This window comes from Coregonus lavaretus, assembly GCF_964263955.1.
Source record: "Coregonus lavaretus genome assembly, chromosome: 18".
Classification (NCBI taxonomy): domain Eukaryota; kingdom Metazoa; phylum Chordata; class Actinopteri; order Salmoniformes; family Salmonidae; genus Coregonus; species Coregonus lavaretus.
This window is the reverse complement of record NC_140005.1, coordinates 42524380-42547964: the sequence shown is the minus strand read 5'-3', so window position 1 is coordinate 42547964 and position 23585 is coordinate 42524380. Positions and strand designations below refer to the sequence as shown.

At 42.2% G+C, this 23585-nt stretch overlaps 1 protein-coding gene across 1 annotated transcript in view; it reads left to right on the top strand.

Annotated features, from left to right (window-relative positions):
* Positions 1 to 23585, top strand: part of LOC311145660 (neurexin-3a-like) — a gene marked incomplete at both ends in the record, with an annotated part of 159253 nt that overhangs the window by 40370 nt on the left and 95298 nt on the right. The window contains one exon of the mRNA XM_084181925.1: positions 22787 to 23088. Within this exon, the coding sequence (XP_084038051.1) occupies positions 22787 to 23088 (302 nt within the window). The remainder of the gene's footprint in view (positions 1 to 22786; positions 23089 to 23585) is intronic.

Here is a 23585-nt window from a genome sequence, read left to right as displayed (position 1 = left end):
GAGAAAGAGGATGAGGAGAGAATAGAGGGAGGGGGGATGATAAAGGACTAGTGGGTCTTTGTGAAAAGGCTTGATTATTGGCTGTCCTAGGGGGGCTTTTGTCTAGGTCCCAGGGGAGAAAGGTTTAACACCACTTAGCCTCAGGGAAGACGAGAGCGGCGGTGGCACAGTGTGTGTGTGTTAGGGAGGGGTTGATGGGGGTTTGAGGGATGATGATGGGGTCCCCTGCTGTTTTCTAAAATCACTGCGCTCTCTCGCTCACCCCCCTTCCTCTCTCTCTCTCTTTCTCCCTTCCCCCCCACACACAGAAATACTCAAATGTTTGCATGTAGGGGTGCCAGGAATTATGGAGCCTGAGGGTAAGACTAGCCTTTTGAAGAATGTTTGCTGAGAAAATTGTATGTTAGAGAGTAGTAGAGATCTCCCCTACCAATCCCTTTCAATGTACACTAGCAGTGGTCAGACATATGTGTGTTGTTTATGATAGTTATGGACACTGCATTATCCAACCCATTTTCTGCATGTCAAGATGTCACTGCTGCCTCAGCACAATATAGCTCAACACACACACACACACACACACACACACACACACACACACACGCACACACACACTTTTATTTTGTGTCTGTATTAAACCCCTACTGTACAGTAGACTGATGCTCATACTAGCTGAGAGGAAGCAGACATGGAGGGAGGGAGAGGGAAGGAGACGTCCCCTAACTTTGAGGGTCCTATTTTTAGCCCTTTGGTCTCAGAGGGTGAAGCACTGGAGCTCTCCACTGTCCACAGGGCTCAGTGGTGGGTGACACTCACTGCTGCAGCTGCAGGTCCCAGCTGCCTACCAATTTACTGGTAGAGAGGGAGGGGGGGGGGGGGGGGTAGAAAGAGAGAGCGAAAGAGGGGTTGAGAGAGAGACAGATATATAGAGATAGAGGAGAGAGAGAGAGAAATAGAGAGCGAGAGAGAGAACTTAATAACCAATGTTTCACTACAAGAGATAAGTAGCTATATGATAACAAACAGACCAACAAATATGACAAATCACACAAATATGTTCCTATAGAGTGTACTGTACCATATAAATCCATTAAACCCTAGAGTCAATGTCCACGCACCACGGTCATGTAATTAGCAAAAACAAAATCCATCTGTTTAAGCTAGAGATTTTTTTTGCATGTCGGCTTTCCGTATCTGCCACAAAGTCAAAATTGCCTATAGGATATCGTAAAAATGTATGAAAATAAATGTGCTTTTTGGTCTTTATTTAAAATTAGGGTTAGGCATAATGTTATCAGTGTGGTTAGGGTTAGGCATAATGTTATCATTGTGGTTAAGGTTAGGGTTAGGCATAATGTTATCAGTGTGGTTAAGGTTAGGGTTAGGTTTAAAATAAGATTTTAAGAAGAGACATTTTAGAAATAGACAGGGTTTAAGACTTTGTGACTGTGTTAACTAGTGACGACCGTGGCAGCGCTACAGCGGGTATTTGTCAGAGCAGGAGACAACCCGACAATCGATCTTCTCACGAAAACGTCTGCAGAGTCTGAATGGTTTGTCTAGAAACTAAAATGACTATGGAAAGCTGAGAATCTCACAAACACGATGGTGTTCTCTGCTTTCACAGGAGCTTCACGGCACTCGTCTGAACAACTTCTGTCTGTAGCGTTCGAATGGTTTGGGCTACAAACTAATATGACCCCACCATGCCCACAAGCCTCACAAGACTTGTTTGAAAGTAACCCAGTACTGGGCCAAAAAATGAATGGAAGTGAATAGGGCATTTCCACGTCAAAGGTGTACGGGTCATTCCACGATAACAAATGTATAGATAATACTGAACTGCTTTATTATTTCTCTCAGATATAAGACAGTCACTTCAAAACATACTTATTCCCCCCAAAGGCTTAGGTGTAATATTAGGTTATCCTAATAATAGGTTATCCAATTTTTTTTCTTGAGCGGATGGTCAGGGGGCCTGAACATAATTACATTTGTAGACTGCAAATTGACCGCAAGAAGCCGAAACAGATATAATATTTGACTAAAACATAATAATTTCAAACCTTGCTTACACAACATACAGTGGGGAGAACAAGTATTTGATACACTGCCGATTTTGCAGGTTTTCCTACTTACAAAGCATGTAGAGGTCTGTAATTTTTATCACAGGTACACTTCAACTGTGAGAGACGGAATGTAAAACAAAAATCCAGAAAATCACATTGTATGATTTTTAAGAAAATAATTTGCATTTTATTGCATGACGTAAGTATTTGATACATCAGAAAAGCAGAACTTAATATTTGGTACAGAAACCTTTGTTTGCAATTACAGAGATCATACGTTTCCTGTAGGTCTTGACCAGGTTTGCACACACTGGAGCAGGGATTTTGGCCCACTCCTCCATACAGACCTTCTCCAGATCCTTCAGGTTTCGGGGCTGTCGCTGGGCAATACGGACTTTCAGCTCCCTCCGAAGATTTTCTATTGGGTTCAGGTCTGGAGACTGGCTAGGCCACTCCAGGACCTTGAGATGCTTCTTACGGAGCCACTCCTTAGTTGCCCTGGCTGTGTGTTTCGGATCGTTGTCATGCTGGAAGACCCAGCCACGACCCATCTTCAATGCTCTTACTGAGGGAAGGAGGTTGTTGGCCAAGATCTCGCGATACATGGCCCCATCCATCTTCCCCTCAATACGGTGCAGTCGTCCTGTCCCCTTTGCAGAAAAGCATCCTCAAAGAATGATGTTTCCACCTCCATGCTTCACGGTTGGGATGGTGTTCTTGGGGTTGTACTCATCCTTCTTCTTCCTCCAAACACGGCGAGTGGAGTTTAGACCAAAAAGCTCTATTTTTGTCTCATCAGACCACATGACCTTCTCCCATTCCTCCTCTGGATCATCCAGATGGTCATTGGCAAACTTCAGACGGGCCTGGACATGCGCTGGCTTGAGCAGGGGGACCTTGCGTGCGCTGCAGGATTTGAATCCATGACGGCGTAGTGTGTTACTAATGGTTTTCTTTGAGACTGTGGTCCCAGCTCTCTTCAGGTCATTTACCAGGTCCTGCCGTGTAGTTCTGGGCTGATCCCTCACCTTCCTCATGATCATTGATGCCCCACGAGGTGAGATCTTGCATGGAGCCCCAGACCGAGGGTGATTGACCGTCATCTTGAACTTTCTTCTATTTTCTAATAATTGCGCCAACAGTTGTTGCCTTCTCACCAAGCTGCTTGCCTATTGTCCTGTAGCCCATCCCAGCCTTGTGCAGGTCTACAATTGTATCCCTGATGTCCTTACACAGCTCTCTGGTCTTGGCCATTGTGGAGAGGTTGGAGTCTGTTTGATTGAATGTGTGGACAGGTGTCTTTTATACAGGTAACGAGTTCAACAGGTGCAGTTAATACAGGTAATGAGTGGAGAACAGGAGGGCTTCTTAAAGAAAAACGAACAGGTCTGTGAGAGCCGGAATTCTTACTGGTTGGTAGGTGATCAAATACTTATGTCATGCAATAAAATGCAAATTAATTACTTAAAAATCATACAATGTGATTTTCTGGATTTTTGTTTTAGATTCCATCTCTCACAGTTGAAGTGTACCTATGATACAAATTACAGACCTCTACATGCTTTGTAAGTAGGAAAACCTGCAAAATCGGCAGTGTATCAAATACTTGTTCTCCCCACTGTATATCTCTCTATTATGCATGGGAATAGTTTGGAACAGAATTCCCAAATTAAAATCACTTAGAGCTGATTTGCTGGTGTTTTTACAGTACTTTATGTGCAACAGATTAGAAAACTTGGGGGGCCAAATAACATCACCCGGGGGCCAAATTCCCATTGGCCGCCAGTTGGGGAACCCTGCTTTATAGTTTTATCTGTTCTATCGCACCATTACTTTCATCTTATTGCATCCTGAGTACTCTCCCAGTGTTGTGTTTAAGAAAGGAGGTTTTAAAAATGCCAGAACACTCCCACACACAGACACCATTAGGCCCAACATTTGTTGATTATTACGTTTCTAGGGACGTGGATGGGTAATATAGGGAGGTTAGAGATAAATGCACAGTGTGTGACTGTCTTAGATGCTGGCTGGATTGAGTGCATCATGCAAGGTACAGTGTATGCACTTTAAATGCCAAGTGGATTATCAGAGCACACACACACACACACTCGCACACACACAGACAGACACATGCTATGTGTAGGTCTGGATTCAGTTTGAAAGTCCTATTAATTCGTATTGAAACAAAATCAATCCCTTTTATATTTTATAGCAACTTTTTAGATTAGGGCTACCTATTTATTTAAGCCACAGATTCAATTTTTTAGGACATTAGATTAGGGCTACCTATTTATTTAAGCTTTCAGTGTTCGTGGAAGGGAGTTGTACAATGTACATCATAGATAGACCAAATCTCAACTCCAATCACACTACATACACACTTTCAGACACTCTTCCCCAGTAATCTTTTAAACAGACATTCATGGTATGAAAGTATCCCATGTGATTATTTAGACACGTTCCTTAGACTCTACCCTGCCAGAGTGTGTTTTTCACAGCCACATAACATTCTATCCTATTTATCCAATACAACCAATGGATTAGTGCTGTGGCCCGTAGATAAGCTAACTACGCTAACTCAGCGTTGACATTAAGCCTATGAGCCTTCAGGGATGTGTCAGGTGACAGGTAAATAGCCAATGACCTTTCTCCTCATACTTTAATAGAGCTAATTGTAATATTTCAACATTTAGGGGAGAGTGGGGTTAGTTGAGCCATTTCTAACATTCAGCATCACTATGTCAAGGGAAATATAGTATTCTTTCTAACAAAGATATCTACATATATTTCAGGATGTTGTGTATCCCTGGAAATAATCAGAATGCATGTAAACATAACAGTTTTGAAAATATATCTTGTCCCAAAAAAGTGCTCTCTTGGCACTACTTACCCTGGTATGGGGTAAGTTGAGCATAAGGACATGGTAAGTTGAGCCGCCTTGGGGACAGTGGAAGATGGTGTCCTGTGACAGTGGAAGATGGTGCTGGTATGTCAAAGTTTAATTCATGGAATGGGGTGTGGTATATTGTATACCTTTAATGTATACCTACATTCAGATATACACTGAGTGTACAAAACATTAGGAACACCTTTCTAATATTCAGTTGCACCCCCTTTTGCCCTCAGAATAGCCTCAATTTGTTGTGGCATGGACTCTACAAGGTGTCAAAAGCGTTCCACAGGGATGCTGGTGCATGTTCACTCCAATTCTTCCCACAGTTGTTTCAAGTTGTCCGGATGTCCTTTGGGTGGTGGACCATTCTTGATACACACGGGAAACTGTTGAGCTTGAAAAACCCAGCAGCTTTGCAGATCTTGACACACTCAAACCAGTGCACCTGGCACCTACTATCATACCCTGTTCAAAGGCACTTAAATATTTTGTCTTGCCCATTCACCCTCTGAATGGCACACATACACAATCCATGTCTCAATTGTCTCAAGGCTTAAAAATCCTTCTTTAACCTGTCTACTCCCCTTCATCTACACTAATTGAAGTGGATTTACGTGACATCAACAAAGGATCATAGTTTTCCGTCTATGTCATGGAAAGAACAGGTGTGCCTAATGTTTTGTACCCTCTGTGTAGATCTCTCTGTTCAATATCACTTACCCTTCCATTTCTTGACCAGTTGTCTGGGACAGGGATGTTGTTTTGATGGGCCAATTCGTAGGCAAGTTCTCTACATTTGAAGCTACTAAGTCCATGAAACTGGTCTGCGAGATTCTTGATATGTTTAGCAAGCTCAGACTCCATGTCATCAGATAAGACCTTATCTATCATAGCCTCTCTTTCGCAAAAGTACATGTCCGTTAACTTATTTGTCAATGTACCTCTACACTGTCATTCAGTAAATTGTTTCATCTCTTGCTGCTGCTCAAATGGACTTCTTCCCTTCTCTCAGACCCCAACTGATGTATAAAGCAATCTTAAAACTACTTTGGTTTAGATACAAGCGTCATGAAACCTATAACACAACAAATTAATTTACTTAGTCAAAATCCGTTTTTTGGACCTAAATTGCTGTCCATGTGTTTTCTTCCTTCACAGACTCCATGAAATGATGACTGCTTCATAAATATTTGGTCATAATTATTTTTAATTTTTTCCTAGAAACAAGGGGTGGCTCAACTAACCCTTTGGCTGAACTTACCCTACTCTCCCCTACCCCTGTCACTTCCTGGTCTTGTCACGCTGAAATGTGTCCCCCCTGACACCAAGTCGTATTAATGACAAATATTCAGAATGTCCCGTCTGTAAATTAGTTTAACATTTAGATGAAGCTGGCCTGGTGTGATGATGATCTCCTGTCAGAATGTAATTGTATCTTTTCACATATAAAAGGGACGGGAGGGTAGTTGCACAGGCTGGCTCGGAAGGAATGACATCTCTGTCTGTCCTTAGATGCTGATGTCTGATACTTGTTGTTGTTTAAAGTAATATCATTCTGGTATTTTCAAGTTTTACTGTGTTTTGTAAAAATATATGAAAATATTGTCAAAATATACAAAATATATGAAAGTCTGTCTCAAGTGGAGGAAAGCATATTTAAGTACTCTCTCTAAAATTCAAATTCAAGGCTCTTTATTGCTGCATTTATCCTTGCTCTCCATCAAGCCCAGAAGACGCATGCACATACGTACAAATGCATGCACGCACACACAAACACACATACGCACACACACACACACGCACGCACATTCACACACACACATACACACACACGGAAAAGCTTGTCATACGTAAATGACGTCCTTGAAGCTAGCCTGCTGATGCTGCAGATATTGTCAAGTCCTCTTATAAAGATCAGCAACAAAATCCCATCTTTTTTGTTGTTGTTGCCAAGCCATTTCCTTCATACTCTACCCGATTTTTGTAGACAATTCAGTTTTTTGAAGCCATTTCGATCTCATATTGGCATATATGTGAGATGGATATTTAGTGTCAATCACCATCATCTTTGTCATGTTGTCATGTTGGTATCAAGTCAGACTATTACCTTCTCAGGCAATGGCATTGACATGCCTCAGAAACCTAGATAATACACCTCTCCAAACTGATTGTTAATTTCCCTTAATCATTTCCTGCTTGTTTCTACCATCCATAGGCCTGTTGTATGCTAGGTAGGTTACCTCAACACGCAGGAAGCAAATGTGAAAATGGTGGAGGTAGATTCTAGAAACAGTCAGTCCGCTGTCTGTTTGGGTGCTCGGCTCGGATGGAACGTATCACGAGAGCTTGGCCTCGCTTTATTAAATGCCTGTCTTATCCGCTTCAAGTGGGAAATTATGGGCTGTCCTACCACAACTACCCCCACTCCCTCCACCCCTCTCCCCCTTCTCCTGTCCTCTCCCCTTTCTCAACCAACCATTGTTGCTTTCCCCGGTCACCAAGGCAACGGCTGCTCAGCTGAGAAATGGCAGTGGTGCGTCGGCAGTGGCTGCGTTGGCAGTGGCTGTAGCGACGGCGGAGGGAGCGGAGGCATCGGCTGGCCCTTCATTAGGTATCTACACAGGCACTGACAGCAGAGATAATGGCCAATAACCCTGTATTATGTTGGGGAGTAAATGAAAAGTCTCCGGGGACTCAGGGCCTGTCATGCTTCTTCAGTTCCGGGAGTTATGCCTACGCCGCCGCTCCAGACAGAAGGCACCAGGCGCGGGGAGATTTCACTGTGCCGCACCCCCCCCCCTCCCTCTCCCTCTCTCTTCTCTCTAACTCTCTCTCTCTCTCTCTCTCTCTCTCTCTCTCTCTCTCTCTCTCTCTCTCTCTCTCTCCGAGCCTAGGGGTAAATGGTCTGGTTGGTAATCAGGAATGTGAGGAAACCATTTTAGTTTGTGGATGTTGTTATTCTTTTGACAAATAAAATAGGTATGGAAATATTGATATTGAGATAAAGGCACTGATTCACAGTTGCCATTTATTTGTTGTCAAAGCTATGAAATAAAGGCCTATTGGTTAATGGCCTTAAAGACTATGAAATAGGACGAATCAAATTCAAACCACAAAATGAATGTATTTGTTCTAATGCACTGTAGAACCAAAATGTACACTGTAGACTGTGTGAAATGCATTCTGACGAAAACCTATGCATTTTACATTCATTAGTCAGTCTAAACTGAAGAAATGATGTTTTTGAAAGTACGTGTTCGATGTCCTATTGTGTGGCTGTCCAATTCCTCCTACCATGGATTACTGTATGTGCTGTTGTTTAGTGTGTGATTTCTCTATGTGCTATTAGCATGCCCTTGTACGGGTGTCATAGTCAATTACACAGCGCTGCTGTTCGTCATGTTATTAGGACAGGCTGTACTAAGCTCATCTCTCTGTACCCTGATGCGTCTCTCTAAGGGTGATATTAAACGATATTAAACATGACTGAAGGGGGTTATGATAGCTCTGGCGGTGGATATTCTCTTTGCTACCTGCACACTCGATGGATGGAGTCAAAATGGCGACAGGAAATTCCCCACACCCCTTCCAATGAGGATATGTGCTCCTTCCCTCCTCCTCCCCTACACTCTTCGTTCTCTTCATCGTCCCTCTTTCCTCCCTCACTCCATTCCGCATAGTCGTTTGGTTCCGACAACGGGACACTCCATTGGTCAAGCCTGGTAACAAATGATAATCTGTTTGAGCGCCGAATTACTGATGGTTATCTCTCTTCGCCTCATTGGACGATTCTGCTCTCATCCATCTTGGCTCGCTCTCATCCTCTCATTCTCTCAAAACCCTTCTCTCCTCTCCTCTCCTCTCCTCTCATCCTCTCCTCCCTCTATCCGCCAAAATGACTTTATTTTCGCTGTATCTGAGAAATGGATGAGGAGAAGAGGCGCATCGTCCTCTTTTTGCTCTCCTTTGATGCTGTGTCTTGTTTCTTTTCTCTCTCTTTTCTCTCGTTCTCTCTATTTTTGAGGCGATTATATGGCCATTAGAGGAAATGACTGTGGCGCAGGGTGGAGCAGGGTGGCCCTCTCCTCTCACACAGACAGACATGTCACAATACCACCTCAGTTTCAACGAGAGAGAGAGAGAGAGAGAGAGAGAGAGAGAGAGAGAGAGAGAGAGAGAGAGAGAGAGAGAGAGAGAGAGAGAGAGAGAGAGAGAGAGAGAGAGAGAGAGAGAGAGAGAGAGAGAGAGAGAGAGAGAGAGAGAGAGAGAGAGAGAGAGAGAAAAATATTTCCTGCTATAATTTTTGGTTGTTGTTTTTTTCATGAAAATTTGCAAATAATAAGTATATTAGGATCAAATTCACAAAATACTGTAGGCCTATATATTGGCATATTTTGAAAATAGAGAGCAAGAAGAATTGCACTGAGTACTGAGGCCCAAAAACCCTTTTATCAAATGCAAATTATTTGCTACTAGTCGGGCTAGATATGTGCTTCACCTCAGTTTGTAATTGGTATAATTGCTGTAACATCTAGCCATGATTGTTCCCACCTGAGCTCTGGTGAAAGGTGATCATGTTTTAATATCGAGCTCATTCTACCATGTAATCACTCCTTTGTGTGGGATATAATCTCCTCCCACAAGCAAAAGAAGCATCTGTACCCCAGAATACATCTTGTGTGTGTGTGTGTGTGTGTGTGTGTGTGTGTGTGTGTGTGTGTGTGTGTGTGTGTGTGTCATGTGTAATAATGATTTTTTTTGTTCTGAGCTATTTAAAATAATATCATTTATACGTGGGCAATTAAACATTTTTTGTTTTTACCGGTATTAACTTAGAAATACTTTTTTGGGACATGCAGTGTGAATTGTATTACTGTAAAATAAGACAGTGAGGCTGGGCCTCAAATAGAGACGTGGGTATATATAAGTTAATAGTGTTAGCTTGACTGAAGAAGCTTTAGTGGGATACATACTCCACACATCCTCCTCCCTAGTTTAGGGAGGCCATAACATTTTTAACCTTAAAGGGTCAATCAGCAGTTGCTTCATCCATTTTTGGACTTTCATGATATGTACCCATTGATTCATGATATGTACCCATTGATTCTTGAAGAACATACAGTAACTTATGAATGCCTCATGAGCTTAATTCAACCGTCGTACCCCATCAGAACCCAAAATATAAGCTTGTCTTACTTCAATGTTTGTAAACCAATTAAATTTAAACAAACACTATAGCCTCAAAACATGGTTAAAACTATAATTTTGATATCATGGATGGTTAGTCCTAGCATCTATAGAGGTTACAGTTCCCTAGCCCCGTCCCTCAGCGTTTTACCGAAACAGGGGCAGAGAGAACACTTTGTTATTGTTTCTACTTCTGATTGCCACATTAATCAAATTTGTTCAATATAATTGTGATGGTTCATCGCATTTAATGCTTCAGATTAGGTTTGGTACATTTCCCTTTTCAAATAAATCATAAATACATTCCAAAAGTCTTGTTATACAGTGTTTGCATTCAAGGTCAGGATTTTATATACAAGTATTAGCATACAGCATTAAATTCACTTGAAACTGCCATCCAGAGTGCGAATTATACCGTGACATTCGGGGTCCATTTTTTATGGGCTTTATAGTAAAGACATGGAATTTAACTGTAAACATTTATTACATTTGAATGTGTCTTGAACACAACCAGTCATGATGTTTTCATCTGAATGTCAAATAAATCACTTCAAAAAGTAGGTTACCTACTCCAAAATAAATCCAGCGCTTTGCACCCGCCATTTGAATGGAAAGGGGCATCTATTACAAACACCATACGTGTGATAACATTAAGCCTATAAAGTGGCGTGTATTCATGGGGGTCAAGGGAAGCTTCCCCAAAAATGTTAACAATAAAAAAAGAAACAAACTTATACAATTATTTTGTCATTTGTGTCTATCCGTAAGGTTACCATGAATTACAATAAATTATTTACAAGGTTTAATGTTTGATTTGTTACATAAAATAATTTAGTGTATGACAAAAAAAAATTATGGCAATCATCAGTTTTGGCTGCTAACAGCTGAGAACTGCTAGCTACCTGGCAAGCACAAAACAGTCAACAACTTTGGGACTTCAGACCCCTAGAAAATAGTATGTATAGTAATAGTAAGTAAGAACTTCTGAAAATGCACAGTCAAAGAGGAGAATAATTATTCTGTCAAGGAAAAGTTAAAAACAATTGAGGCATACTAAGACAAAAGAAACATGAAACAGTGTGTAAATGATAACACATTAGAGCAGGAAATCATTGTTGACCGGTCCCTGCAGCATACCATCACAAATATGTGATTGGAACAGTAGCAACAGAACGTATGATGCAACAAACGCGTCTAAACAGCATTGTTGTCTGAAAAGCATCTAAACAATGTGTTGTACTGCTGGGAAATAAAGGTCTTCACAACTTTATTCTCTAGTGAGCACAAGGGAGAAGTGTAATATTGTTTAGATAAGAGATGCGTGTCAGATAAGCTAACAGCAGATAAATTCTTTATGATGGCAGCCATGTTTATTTATGTTAGACAAGCGAAAACTCCCTAATCCCAGAATGCCATTCACTATACAGTGAGGGAAAAAAGTATTTGATCCCCTGCTGATTTTGTACGTTTGCCCACTGACAAAGAAATGATCAGTCTATAATTTTAATGGTAGGTTTATTTGAACAGTGAGAGACAGAATAACAACAAAACAGTCCAGAAAAACGCATGTAAAAAATGTTTTAAATTGATTTGCATTTTTAATGAGGGAAATAAGTATTTGACCCCCTCTCAATCAGAAAGATTTCTGGCTCACAGGTGTCTTTTATACAGGTAACGAGCTGAGATTAGGAGCACACTCTTAAAGGGAGTGCTACTAATCTCAGCTTGTTACCTGTATAAAAGACACCTCTCCACAGAAGCAATCAATAAATCAGATTCCAAACTCTCCACCATGGCCAAGACCAAAGAGCTCTCCAAGGATGTCAGGGACAAGATTGTAGACCTAAACAATGCTGGAATGGGCTACAAGACCATCGCCAAGCAGTTGGTGCTATTATTCGCAAATGGAAGAAACACAAAATAACTGTCAATCTCCCTCGGCCTGGGGCTCCATGCAAGATCTCACCTCGTGGAGTTGCAATGATCATGAGAACGGTTGAGGAATCAGCCCAGAACTACACGGGAGGATCTTGTCAATGATCTCAAGGCAGCTGGGACCATAGTCACCAAGAAAACAATTGGTAACACACTACTCTTTGAAGGACTGAAATCTTGCAGCGTCCGCAAGGTCCCCCTGCTCAAGAAAGCACATATACAGGGCCATCTGAAGTTTGCCAATGAACATCTGAATGATTCAGAGGAGAACTGGGTGAAAGTGTTGTGGTCAGATGAGACCAAAATCCAGCTCTTTGGCATCAACTCAACTCGCCGTGTTTGGAGGAGGAGGAATGCTGCCTATGATCCCAAGAACACCATCCCCACCGTCAAACATGGAGGTGGAAACATTATGCTTTGGGGGTGTTTTTCTGCTAAGGGGACAGGACAACTTTACCGCATCAAAGGGACGATGTACGGGGCCATGTACCGTCAAATCTTGGGTGAGAACCTCCTTCCCTCAGCCAGGGCATTGAAAATGGGTCGTGGATGGGTATTCCAGCATGACAATGACCCAAAACACACGGCCAAGGCAACAAAGGAGTGGCTCAAGAAGAAGCACATTAAGGTTCTGGAGTGGCCTAGCCAGTCTCCAGACCTTAATCCCATAGAAAATCTGTGGAGGGAGCTGAAGGTTCGAGTTGCCAAACGTCAGCCTCAAAACCTTAATGACTTGGAGAAGATCTGCAAAGAGGAGTGGGACAAAATCCCTCCTGAGATGTGTGCAAACCTGGTGGCCAACTACAAGAAACGTCTGACCTCTGTGATTGCCAACAAGGGTTTTGCCACCTAGTACTAAGTCATGTTTTGCAGAGGGGTCAAATACTTATTTCCCTCATTAAAATGCAAATCAATTTATAAAAATTTTTACATGCGTTTTTCTGGATTTTTTTGTTGTTATTCTGTCTCTCACTGTTCAAATAAACCTACCATTAAAATTATAGACTGATCATGTCTTTGTCAGTGGGCAAACATACAAAATGAGCAGGGGATCAAATACTTTTTTCCCTCACTGTAAGTCAAAATTAAAGATGGCTGCGCTCATTGCCTGAAAAACATTAACTTAGTTTGGCCACTTTTTAGCACATTACAAATATTTGATGTACTTGTTACAGTGTATACAATCAAATCAAATCAAATGTTATTTGCCACATGCGCTGAATACAACATTACAGTGAAATGCTGACTTACAAGCCCTTAACCAACAATGCAGTTTAAGAATTTTTTTAAATAGCAAATAATTAAAGAGCAGCAGGAAAATAAAATAACAGTAGGGAGGTTATATACAGTGGTACCGCAATGCAAATAGTCCGGATAGCCATGATTAGCTGTTCAGGAGTCTTATGGTTTGGGGATAGAAGCTGTTAAGAAGCCTTTTGGACTCTGTGAAACATAAGATATTACAGTTTTTAATGTCCCATTGGTAGGATAACTGTAATCTTAGGTCGTCTAATTTATTTTCAAATGATTGGACATTAGCTAATAGGTTTGATTGAAGAGGTAGTTTACTTGCTCGCCGTAGGATCCTTACAAGGCACCCCAACCTACGTCCACGATATCTCTGTCTCTTTCTCATGCGAATGACGGGGATTTGGGCCTTGTCGGGTGTCTGTAGGATATCCTTCGCGTCCCACTCGTTAAAGAAAAAATCTTCGTCCAATACGAGGTGAGTAATCGCTGTCCTGATATCCAGAAGCTCTTTTTGGTCATAAGAGACGGTGGCAGAAACATTATGTACAGAATAAATTACAAATAACTTGACAAGTCGTTTACAATTTTTGACAAATCATAAAGCAAATAAAATGTTATCACCTCACAGACCATCACCCCAAATACAAGCCTACTGCCTAGACTAACCGTAGCGTGAAAGCTAAACAGGGATGAAACCATTTAGGGGGGTTTGTGGGCGGGTTCATTTAATTTGTGGGGGGTTTTCAAGTCCATGGTGGGTAGAAATGGGAGAAGGTATCGTGGGGGGATAGGATGCAGGAAATATTACTATGATGGGGGATTTATCAATAAATGGGGGGCAAACACAGGAGAAGTTTATACACTAAATAAAAATAAAACCCCTGGAAAGGGGGGTCTGAGCTGGAAACCCTGAGGTACCATAGTTACAATCTGATGCCGCGTTCAAAACAACTGGGAACTTGGAAATCTCCGACTTCCGACTTCAGTGTGTTCAAGACAACTGGGAACTCTGAAAAAAAACGAGCTCCGACTGGGAAAAATAGTTTTGAACGGTCATCCAACTCGGGAACTCGGGCCTCTTTCTAGCGCTCTGACCTGAAGATCACTGACGTCATGATTTGACCTCGTATTTTTCCCAGTTGTCTTGAAAGCACCATAATTCAGTCGAGTGAACTATGCCTTGTTATAACATCTTTGGTCTGACAGGCGCTTACGTGAAAACCAGAATGCGTTGTATGATGTCAGCAAACATGGCGCCACACATAGCTGGAAAATAGCTTAGCATTAGCTCATCATAATCAGTACAACCTTCAAAAATGTATTTTACACACATCATATGTGTCCATTACAATCTATGCAAGAATCGGAATGCATGACTTGTCACCAGTACTTGAAAACATGAATAAAACAGTAAATACATTATGATCCATACATACATACAGTATGTTACAGTAGAAACGACAACACGATATACAGAAAATTAGGCACTTACTTTGATAGGAATGCACACATGCCCAAAGACCATTTGTAAGGAAAACAACTATGAAGGCAATGCGGGCGCCAACCAGAAAATGTGCTGGGGGAAAAGGTTTGTGTAAGGCCTGTTCTGACTAGAGATGCGCAATGTCTTCATACTTGATCTGGGGAAACACTGGGGAATTGCTTGAGCTCAGTAAAGCCTCAAACATAAATGGTCCGCAACAGTGAAATGGGCTACTTCTTATGTGAATTAATGAAGAGGCGCACCACACCTCAATTCAAACTGTTGTTAGAAAATACAACTTTGAAATTGACAAGTAGAAATATAGCCTATAGATAATTAGCAGGCAGCGTGCCTTGGTTTGAGAGCAGCGCGGAATAGCTGTCCTTTTGAGTAACAATCACATTTTGGAACAGTGAGCGCATTCTGACATCACACGCAAAAAAACTCACGCTGTGGCGAACGTTAGAGATATTTGGAACTCACGCGTGAAAAGGTTAAGGAAATGGACGCCTGGCTCAAATAGAAGCATGTGTCCAATAAGCGCCTGTTGTGTTCAGTGATTTAAGCAAATAAATGCCCGGCTATTAATTGAAGTTTTACGGTATTTCACTAGAGAATGCATCCGAGCCAGGCAAACAGCGCCCCCTGTCTTAGTATCTGTAGTCCATGTATCTGATGCTGTCTGGCCAAAAATAATATGACATGTTGTATTATTTTTGTCCAGACAGCTTCAGATACATGGACTACACATACTAAAACAGATGGGGCGCTGTTTCGCTCGCTCGGATGCTTTCTCCGGTGAGATTGATGAGTCTTTCTGTCGGTGCGCATCTTGGTCAAAATTATCAATATATTCAGAGATTACCTAACAAATCTCAGAATTGTCCACTGCGGTGGCCAATCAGATTTCAGGGCGATTTCACCCCCTGGACACGCCACTGTTTCTCTCTCTCTCTCTCTCTCTCTCTCTCTCTCTCTCTCTCTCTCTCTCTCTCTCTCTCTCTCTCTCTCTCTCTCTTTCTCTCTCTCTCTCTCTGCACCTCAGCCCTACCTGTAATTGAAAAGATGAGAGAATTAATGAAATACAGCTAATGCCAGAGATCAAAAAGAGCTATCAAATTCAAATTAGCTGGGTATGAAATTGCTTCCAGTGGATGGCGGGAGAGACGTCTTTAAACAGTCACCCGCAGCTTCCACAAAATGGAATAACAATTTTCAGATGGAGGGATGGAGCGAGAGGGCCGTAAACGGATAATCCACATCCTCGTCGTTTCTTAGAGAGGCTGAACTCTTCCCCAGATTGTCATGTCTTTTTGCAACAAAGCGGCCCATACTGACATAGTGGAGCTTAATGTGGATGGGAGAAAGAAAGCCACCATTTTGAATGCATCATAAAGCTTTTCCTGTATTACTTCTGCATGTTGCGGTAGCGTGGGCGAACGCCCTGATTTGATACACTACTAGTAGGGAGGGAGTCGAGAACTGGCATTACACATATCTCAATCGGGTTCTCTCTTTCCTCTCTTTTTCTATCCCTCTCTCAATCCTCCCCCTTTCCCCTCCCCTCTCTTTCTCCCCATCCTCTCTCTCTCTCTCTCTCTCTCTCTCTCTCTCTCTCTCTTTTCCAGCTTTCCCTCTGTCCTCTCTATCCTGCATGTTATGTAATTTATTCTCAGCCCTCTGTGATTAACACTTTTATTCTGATTAACAATACCGAGCTCGTATGAATAATTTTCCATTTGCTAAGCAATCTGTTTCCATGTAAGGTGTCCTTGTCAGGTGAGGCAGAGGAGAGAGGGAGAGGGAGGGAGGGAGGGAGAGAGAGAGAGAGAGAGAGAGAGAGAGAGAGAGAGAGAGAGAGAGAGAGAGAGAGAGAGAGAGAGAGAGAGAGAGAGAGAGAGAGAGAGAGAGAGAGAGAGAGAGAGAGAGAGAGAGAGAGAGAGAGAGAGAGAGAGAGGAGGGAGAGGGAGAAAGTGGAGCGTTGTAGTGGGTTTGTTCTGTTGAATATGTATTGATCTGCCTGCTTCCGGGCCTTGGCTTGTGCTTGTCTCTGTCTCTGTGTGTCACTCTGTGTTGAATAAGGCCAACAGATGGTCAACCCTGGAATTCCTCAATGCTTTCGCCTGGTCTCAGGCCAGATCCACCCTGCTGATCACACTCCGACAAAATGTGTGGGGTGTGTGTGTCCGTGCGAGTGCATGTGTGTTGCATTTTGTGTGTGTGGGTGTATTTTATAATACTATGTTTGTGTGCGAGTGCCAACATTATCTCACGATTCCCCACCACACTGTTTTGATACACAGCTCCTGCGTTTGTTATAAAAATCTCTCCATTCACAACAGACACGTAGAGCTCCTGTGTCTTTTTATCAAACCTTTTCGAATTACAATAATTAAACCACACATCTGGCTCAAACGAAGACCCTGTGAATTTTAGTAATTGTTTTTTTCTGAATTAAATGAGCCGTGCTCCTGTTGAATTAAGCATCGCTCGTTGTCAGTTAAATATGCTCCTCTTAATTAACCATCCTGAGGTTTCCTGGAGAGAAAAGGCTTTTAGGACTGCTATATACAGGTAGAGAGGAATGGGGAGAATAGGAGGAGGAGAAAAAGGATAGAAGATGAAGAGTGATTTGTAGGAAAGAAACAATTGAATAAGAGGAGTAAGAAAAGGGACAGATAAAGGAGGGGTGATTTGATATTAAGGGCTACTTTCCATATGTAGAGAAAAAAACTAAGGAACAAGAGGAGTACAAATTAAAATTATGGAAATGGAGGGGATGATTTGTTTGGACTATTCAATTTACATTAATTTAGTAAATGTTTTTTCTTCCGTTCTTAGTTCTGGTCAGAGATGGAACAGAACAGTGCCATTTGGTTTAGATTTTGCACAATCCAATGCATGTCAATAGTACTCATATTAGCATTTAAGCGCTTCATGTCCAAATCATCCCAAAGTATCAAAAAATTTATTGTGTAACTCAATTAAGTTACTTATAGATGGTTTTGACATGAACTGCCAGAATGCTAATATATGGGTAACATTGACTTGAATTGGATTGTGCCACATAAGTCCGAATTTGAAACAGTGGCCAGATAAATTAAACCAAAGCAAGGAAATAATTAATTTTGTAATTTGGATGAACTATCCCTTTCAGCTGTACTTAGAGTTGAAGGAAACAACAACATTTTATTGAACCATTATTTTCCCATGACATTTCTTGGAATTCAAATTTGAAACATATAAAGAGCAAAAGAACACACACACACACACACACACACACACACACACACACACACACACACACACACACACACACACACACACACACAGTCTTGTACAGTTAACACACACACACACACAGTACTAGTCATCATCATCGGAGAGGTCCTTTTAAATTATCATCTGATTTACTGCCCTCACCTTCCCTGAACTATCGCTATAGATAAAATACTCATAGTGAACAGTAAAACGCTTTTAGAACAGGTGGGCTGTGGATGGAAAGAACACGCGCACGAACGCCCGCACACACACACACATACACACACACACACGTTAAGGCCTCTTATGGTCAGTGAAGTCTCTTGATGTGGTGTGTATGAGGGAGAACAGAGAGAAATTGTGCAACCTATACCTTCATGTGATGTGTTTCCGTGTCAAGGTGTGTGTGTGGGTGCATGTGTGTGCGCATGTGTGTGTGTGTCAAACATGCTAATGCATGGAGAAATGATCCCCTGTGTTTTCTGCTGTTCTCACGGGGAACCACAGGTTAATTTCACACAATCTGTCCACCTGCTATTACAGAGAGGGAAGAGAGTGAAGGGAGAGAGATTATGGGAGAACAAACAGGTAGAGAGGAAGATTTTATTCATCCAGGTTAGTCTCATTGAGATACAACCTCTTTTTTCCACGAGAGACCTTGATGAAAGGGAAGGAAAGGGAAAAAGGTTGCGGGAAGATGTGATGGGAAAAGGAGGTGAGGGGGAACAGGCAGAGAAGGGTAGAAAATGAGGTGGTTGCTTAAAGGTGCCAAAGGGAGGAGCGAGTCACTGGAGCATAATGAGAAATGCAGCAGGGCCCTAGACTCAAGAATCTGCACAGAGCGAGAGAGAGAGGGGGAGCGAGAACAGAGGGATAGATAGGAAGGAGAAGAGAGAGTCATTGGAGAGAGATGCTAATGTCAAATCAAATCAAATTTGATTTGTCACATAGACGTGTTTAGCAGATGTTGTTGCGGGTGTAGCGAAATGCTTGTGCTTCTAGCTCCGACAGTGCAGTAATATCTAACAAGTAATATCTAACAATTTCACAACATATACCCAATGCACACAAATCTAAGTAAGGATATAGGATATTATTCGCTGAAGCTCCTCAATGCATTAAATCCTCTCCCTAGCCATGACTTCACCAGCAAGATAGAGGAAGATGGATACGGAAGAGCACAAAGTGATGCTCTAAACTCTGATTCATAGTTACTGCTCTGCCCAAAGAGCCTTAATCCAGGGAAAATGCTCAGCAAATTTGTAATAAATCATTTTGTCACTAGATTATTTATGGGCAATGACTTATTCATCACAGATTCACTTTTTAACTAAAACCATTACTGTGGTGTCACTGAAGCCAGTCATTTCATTAATGTTTTATTTAAAACCATTATTCATTAATCAGGGTTATTGTAGTCGTTTATCACAGTCTGTGGTGGGCTGACAGTTTTAGTCAGTCAGTAGACCCCACTAGACACCAATTTAGTCTTTCAGTAGAACTCTTGAGGTTTTAAATGACGTGTCTTTAATCCAGTGAAGCAGAAATCCAGTGTTTGAAGGTTAAGAGTTGACCTGTCTGGTTTTAGGCTACAGACAGGCTGGTTTTTAGCTTCACTGTTCCATCAGCTGTTTTAGACTTGGGAATCCAGTCCAGAGAACTCTCCGACCGATCAATAAGTTAAATCAATAAGGATTTACGTTAAAGCAAAGTTGAGACGGTTCAAATGTATGGACCTGAGCCTCTTTTTCAAAATGAGACTTTTTTAAAAGGAGACATTTTGAGAAGCATTACCACCCGGGTGGCGGTGCAGTTCATTTCTCTCCCCTAAAACAAAGCAAGATATAGTGGAGCCATAACTTCTTGCTTCTGCCATTTCTTCTTCTCCGACACTTTTACGGATGACCCCTGCCAGGGTTCATCCAGTCTCATAATAGTTTTATCCCTACCGCTTAATTTTCACCATGTGTTATCTGTCAGAAGTCTATGTAGTCAGTGAGGCAGTTCTCCCCTGTCTGTCTGTCTGTCTGTCTGTCTGTCTGTCTGTCTGTCTGTCTGTCTGTCTGTCTGTCTGTCTGTCTGTCTGTCTGTCTGTCTGTCTGTCTGTCTGTCTGTCTGTCTGTCTGTCTGTCTGTCTGTCTGTCTGTCTGTCTGTCTGTCTGTCTGCCTGTCTGTATTTTAGCTCCTATGGGCAAAGCTGTGTGGTCCCCCTGGCTTCCCTATGGTTTCATATTACCCATGCACACAGATAAGGCTTGTTTGGGCTATGGAGAAGTGGATGGGGGACAGGGAGAGATGGAGGGAGGTGGTATGAAACTCTGAAAGTTAAACTAAACTTTGTTTGAACTGAGCAGATGTCATCTGGGTTGTGGTGGGGGGTTTCTATTACAGACTGACTGATATATCTTTGTCCTTCCTCTCTCTCATACAGCTAACATGAGATGATACGGCCTCTCGTTATGTATGTCTCTCATTAAAACAAGCTTGTATAATAATAATAATAATAATATGCCATTTAGCAGGCGCTTTTATCCAAAGCGACTTACAGTCATGTGTGCATACATTCTTACGTATGGGTGGTCCCGGGGATCGAACCCACTGTGTATTCCCCAAGCTGGTATCCCTGTCTCCACTCTCTTTCTGTCCCTTCCCTACCACTCAGTAATGGAGACAGCCTCTTAGCTCAGGGTGGGTTCCCCCTGCTCTGCTCATTAAGTATTGATAATGGATGAGCTCTAACATCTGGTGTGACTCGCTGGTCTAGCCGAGTATTTAGTTAAAACAACACCTGCATTAATTAATAATTGATCACAGGAGCCTATCAGGAGAGGCGTTAGGAGGTGCGGTGATATCTGTGATGTCAGGTTGCCTGGCCGACCTGGAGATAAGATGGGGGGGGGGGGGGGGGGGGGGGGGAGATTGTGGGTAGTGTTTGCTTGGCTAATCAGCTTGTGATTGGCTATGTGAGGTGGACCATTGATGTAATAGCTTTGAACCAACTTGTGCAAATTTATGTTTCTACATGGAAGTCTATTTATTAGAATGCAAGTGAAAACTGTCTTTTTCTTCAGACTCTAGTGTGCTGTTTCACCCATCACAAGATAATGGATGTAGCCTCGAGGAGAGTACATTTAATAAAGAATGTTGTTTATTGTTTGGTGACAAAGCTGTGTGCCAAAGTACAATGTCTAACACAATGGTTTATTTACTTTGCTGCCGTATAACAACTGGAGAAATGCTAACTCACGATGCAATAGTTTTCTCTGTCAACGTCCCTGCTTAAACATTCATAGAAGGCCATATGGTTAGAGCATCCAATATGTATATCAGACTTCTGGTAAATACATTTATAAAATACTTTTGAATACTTGAGTTGCATTTTATTTAGTTTGCCTAGTACAATAGAACCAGTGGAATAGTCCTAAAACTTCAAGCTTAATCTAGCACTGTATATATTAACCAGGTCTAATTAATATATTAACTGATGCTTAAGGTAAATGTATAGTTTCACTCTTGCTCAACCTGATAGTTAACCTATTGTGAGGTCAAATGACCCTCTCCTGGACCTGCCCTATCAGCTCTGGACCTGAGCTATGCATTCACATTACCAGCCCTAACACATAATGCCATTTTCACTATGGAATGGATTCCTTTTGAGGAAATGAGGCCTGAAGACGCTGTAGCCGCTGTATTCATAGGATGAAAGACGGAAGCCATTTTGTGCCGACCGGGGCCTAATTGAGTATGCAGAGCACATGTTGTAGCCCAGAGCTGGAGACAGCTAACACTGGCTGGCTCTGATAAATTCTGCCTGGCCTTGGCTAAACCCACACACTCCCCAGCTTCACTTCACTTAGCAGACAGAGAGCTAATTGAAGATGATCTCACAGATAAGTGCTCGACTGCACTCTTTTTTCCCCTTCCCTTTTCTTCCCTCCTCCCCACCTTATTTATTTCATTCTCGCTAGCCTTTCACTCTCTCTCTTTTCTTTTCTTTTATTCTCTCTCTCGTCCTCTGTCTTTATCACATCATTTCACTCCCTTCACTCTGTCCTGTCTCTCTTTTCTTTTGTCTCAATCTCTCTCTGTCCTCTGTCTTTCGCTCTCTCTTTCCTTTTTTCTCAGCTGCGAAGGCAGTGATACCTTCTCCCCACTCTAGTCTCTCTCTCTCTCTCTCTCTCTCTCTCTCTCTCTCTCTCTTTCTCTCTTTCTCTCACTCTCTCATTCTCTCTCTCTCTCACGCTCTCACTCACTCTCTCTCTCGCTCACTCCTTTTTTCTCTCCTACCTTTTGTCGAATTTAAAACATAACAGGTCTGCCATTTCATAAGAAATACCAATTCCAGTGGTGAGATTAGGCTTCTGATGATGTTTGACAATAGCTGTGCATGACACTCCAATTGTTATATTTGATGGTCACACTGCCCTGAAACCCAGTCTATCCCATATCTCCTCAGTGTTATTGGTGTCTGTAATGGTCTTTTTTGATGTACCTCACTAAGTGTGTGCTGGTGGTGCTTTTATTGTGTCTTGAGTACATTGTTAAATGTCCTAGGTATCTGGAGAGTCTTCGTACAAATGAAATACTCTCTCTCGGTTCTCTGTTGTGCGTTCTATATTAGGTTCTAACCCCTCTCTCCTTTTTCTCTTTGGTTTATCTTTATCATTGGGTTCTAACACCTGTTCTCCGCTCTCTTTTCCATTGCAGCACGGGAGGAGAACGTGGCCACGTTCCGCGGCTCCGAGTACTTCTGCTACGACCTGTCCCAGAACCCCATCCAGAGCAGCAGCGACGAGATCACACTCTCCTTCAAGACGTGGCAGCGCAATGGCCTGATCCTCCACACGGGGAAGTCGGCCGACTACGTCAACCTGGCCCTGAAGGACGGGGCGGTGAGCCTGGTCATCAACCTGGGGTCGGGGGCCTTCGAGGCCATCGTGGAGCCCGTCAACGGGAAGTTCAACGACAACGCCTGGCACGATGTCAAGGTTACGCGCAACCTGAGACAGGTAATAGTGGCTAGGGAGGGTGAGAGCGGACAGCACTGTGGTGCTAACACATAGCATGTGTACAAACATGCAAATATATTCATGACATTCAGGTCAGCTGATACTGTAGGATAGGTGGAAGACCTGTATATTTTGTTCATGTCTTAAATGGATTCGACAGTTCACAAATAGTTTTTTTTTAGTTAAACATTCTCCAGTTTTTGTTTTGTTTTTTGGTCCGTTTCATAAATGAAATAGTTCACAGGAATTTCTACTGTTTTTGTCAATTTAGTTTTTTTCAAGACTGTCTCTATTTTTACCCCAATGACTTACTATTTCCTAAAGACATTGTTTATTTCACGCCTACTTTTACCTACTTTCCCCTATACACCAATTTCCGGTCTGATTTTCTTCGGTCCACTGTTTGCCTCCGTGAGCAGAACCGCTACAATTCTCTCTCTCTCTCTCTCTCTCTCTCTCTCTCTCTCTCTCTCTCTCTCTCTCTCTCTCTCTCTCTC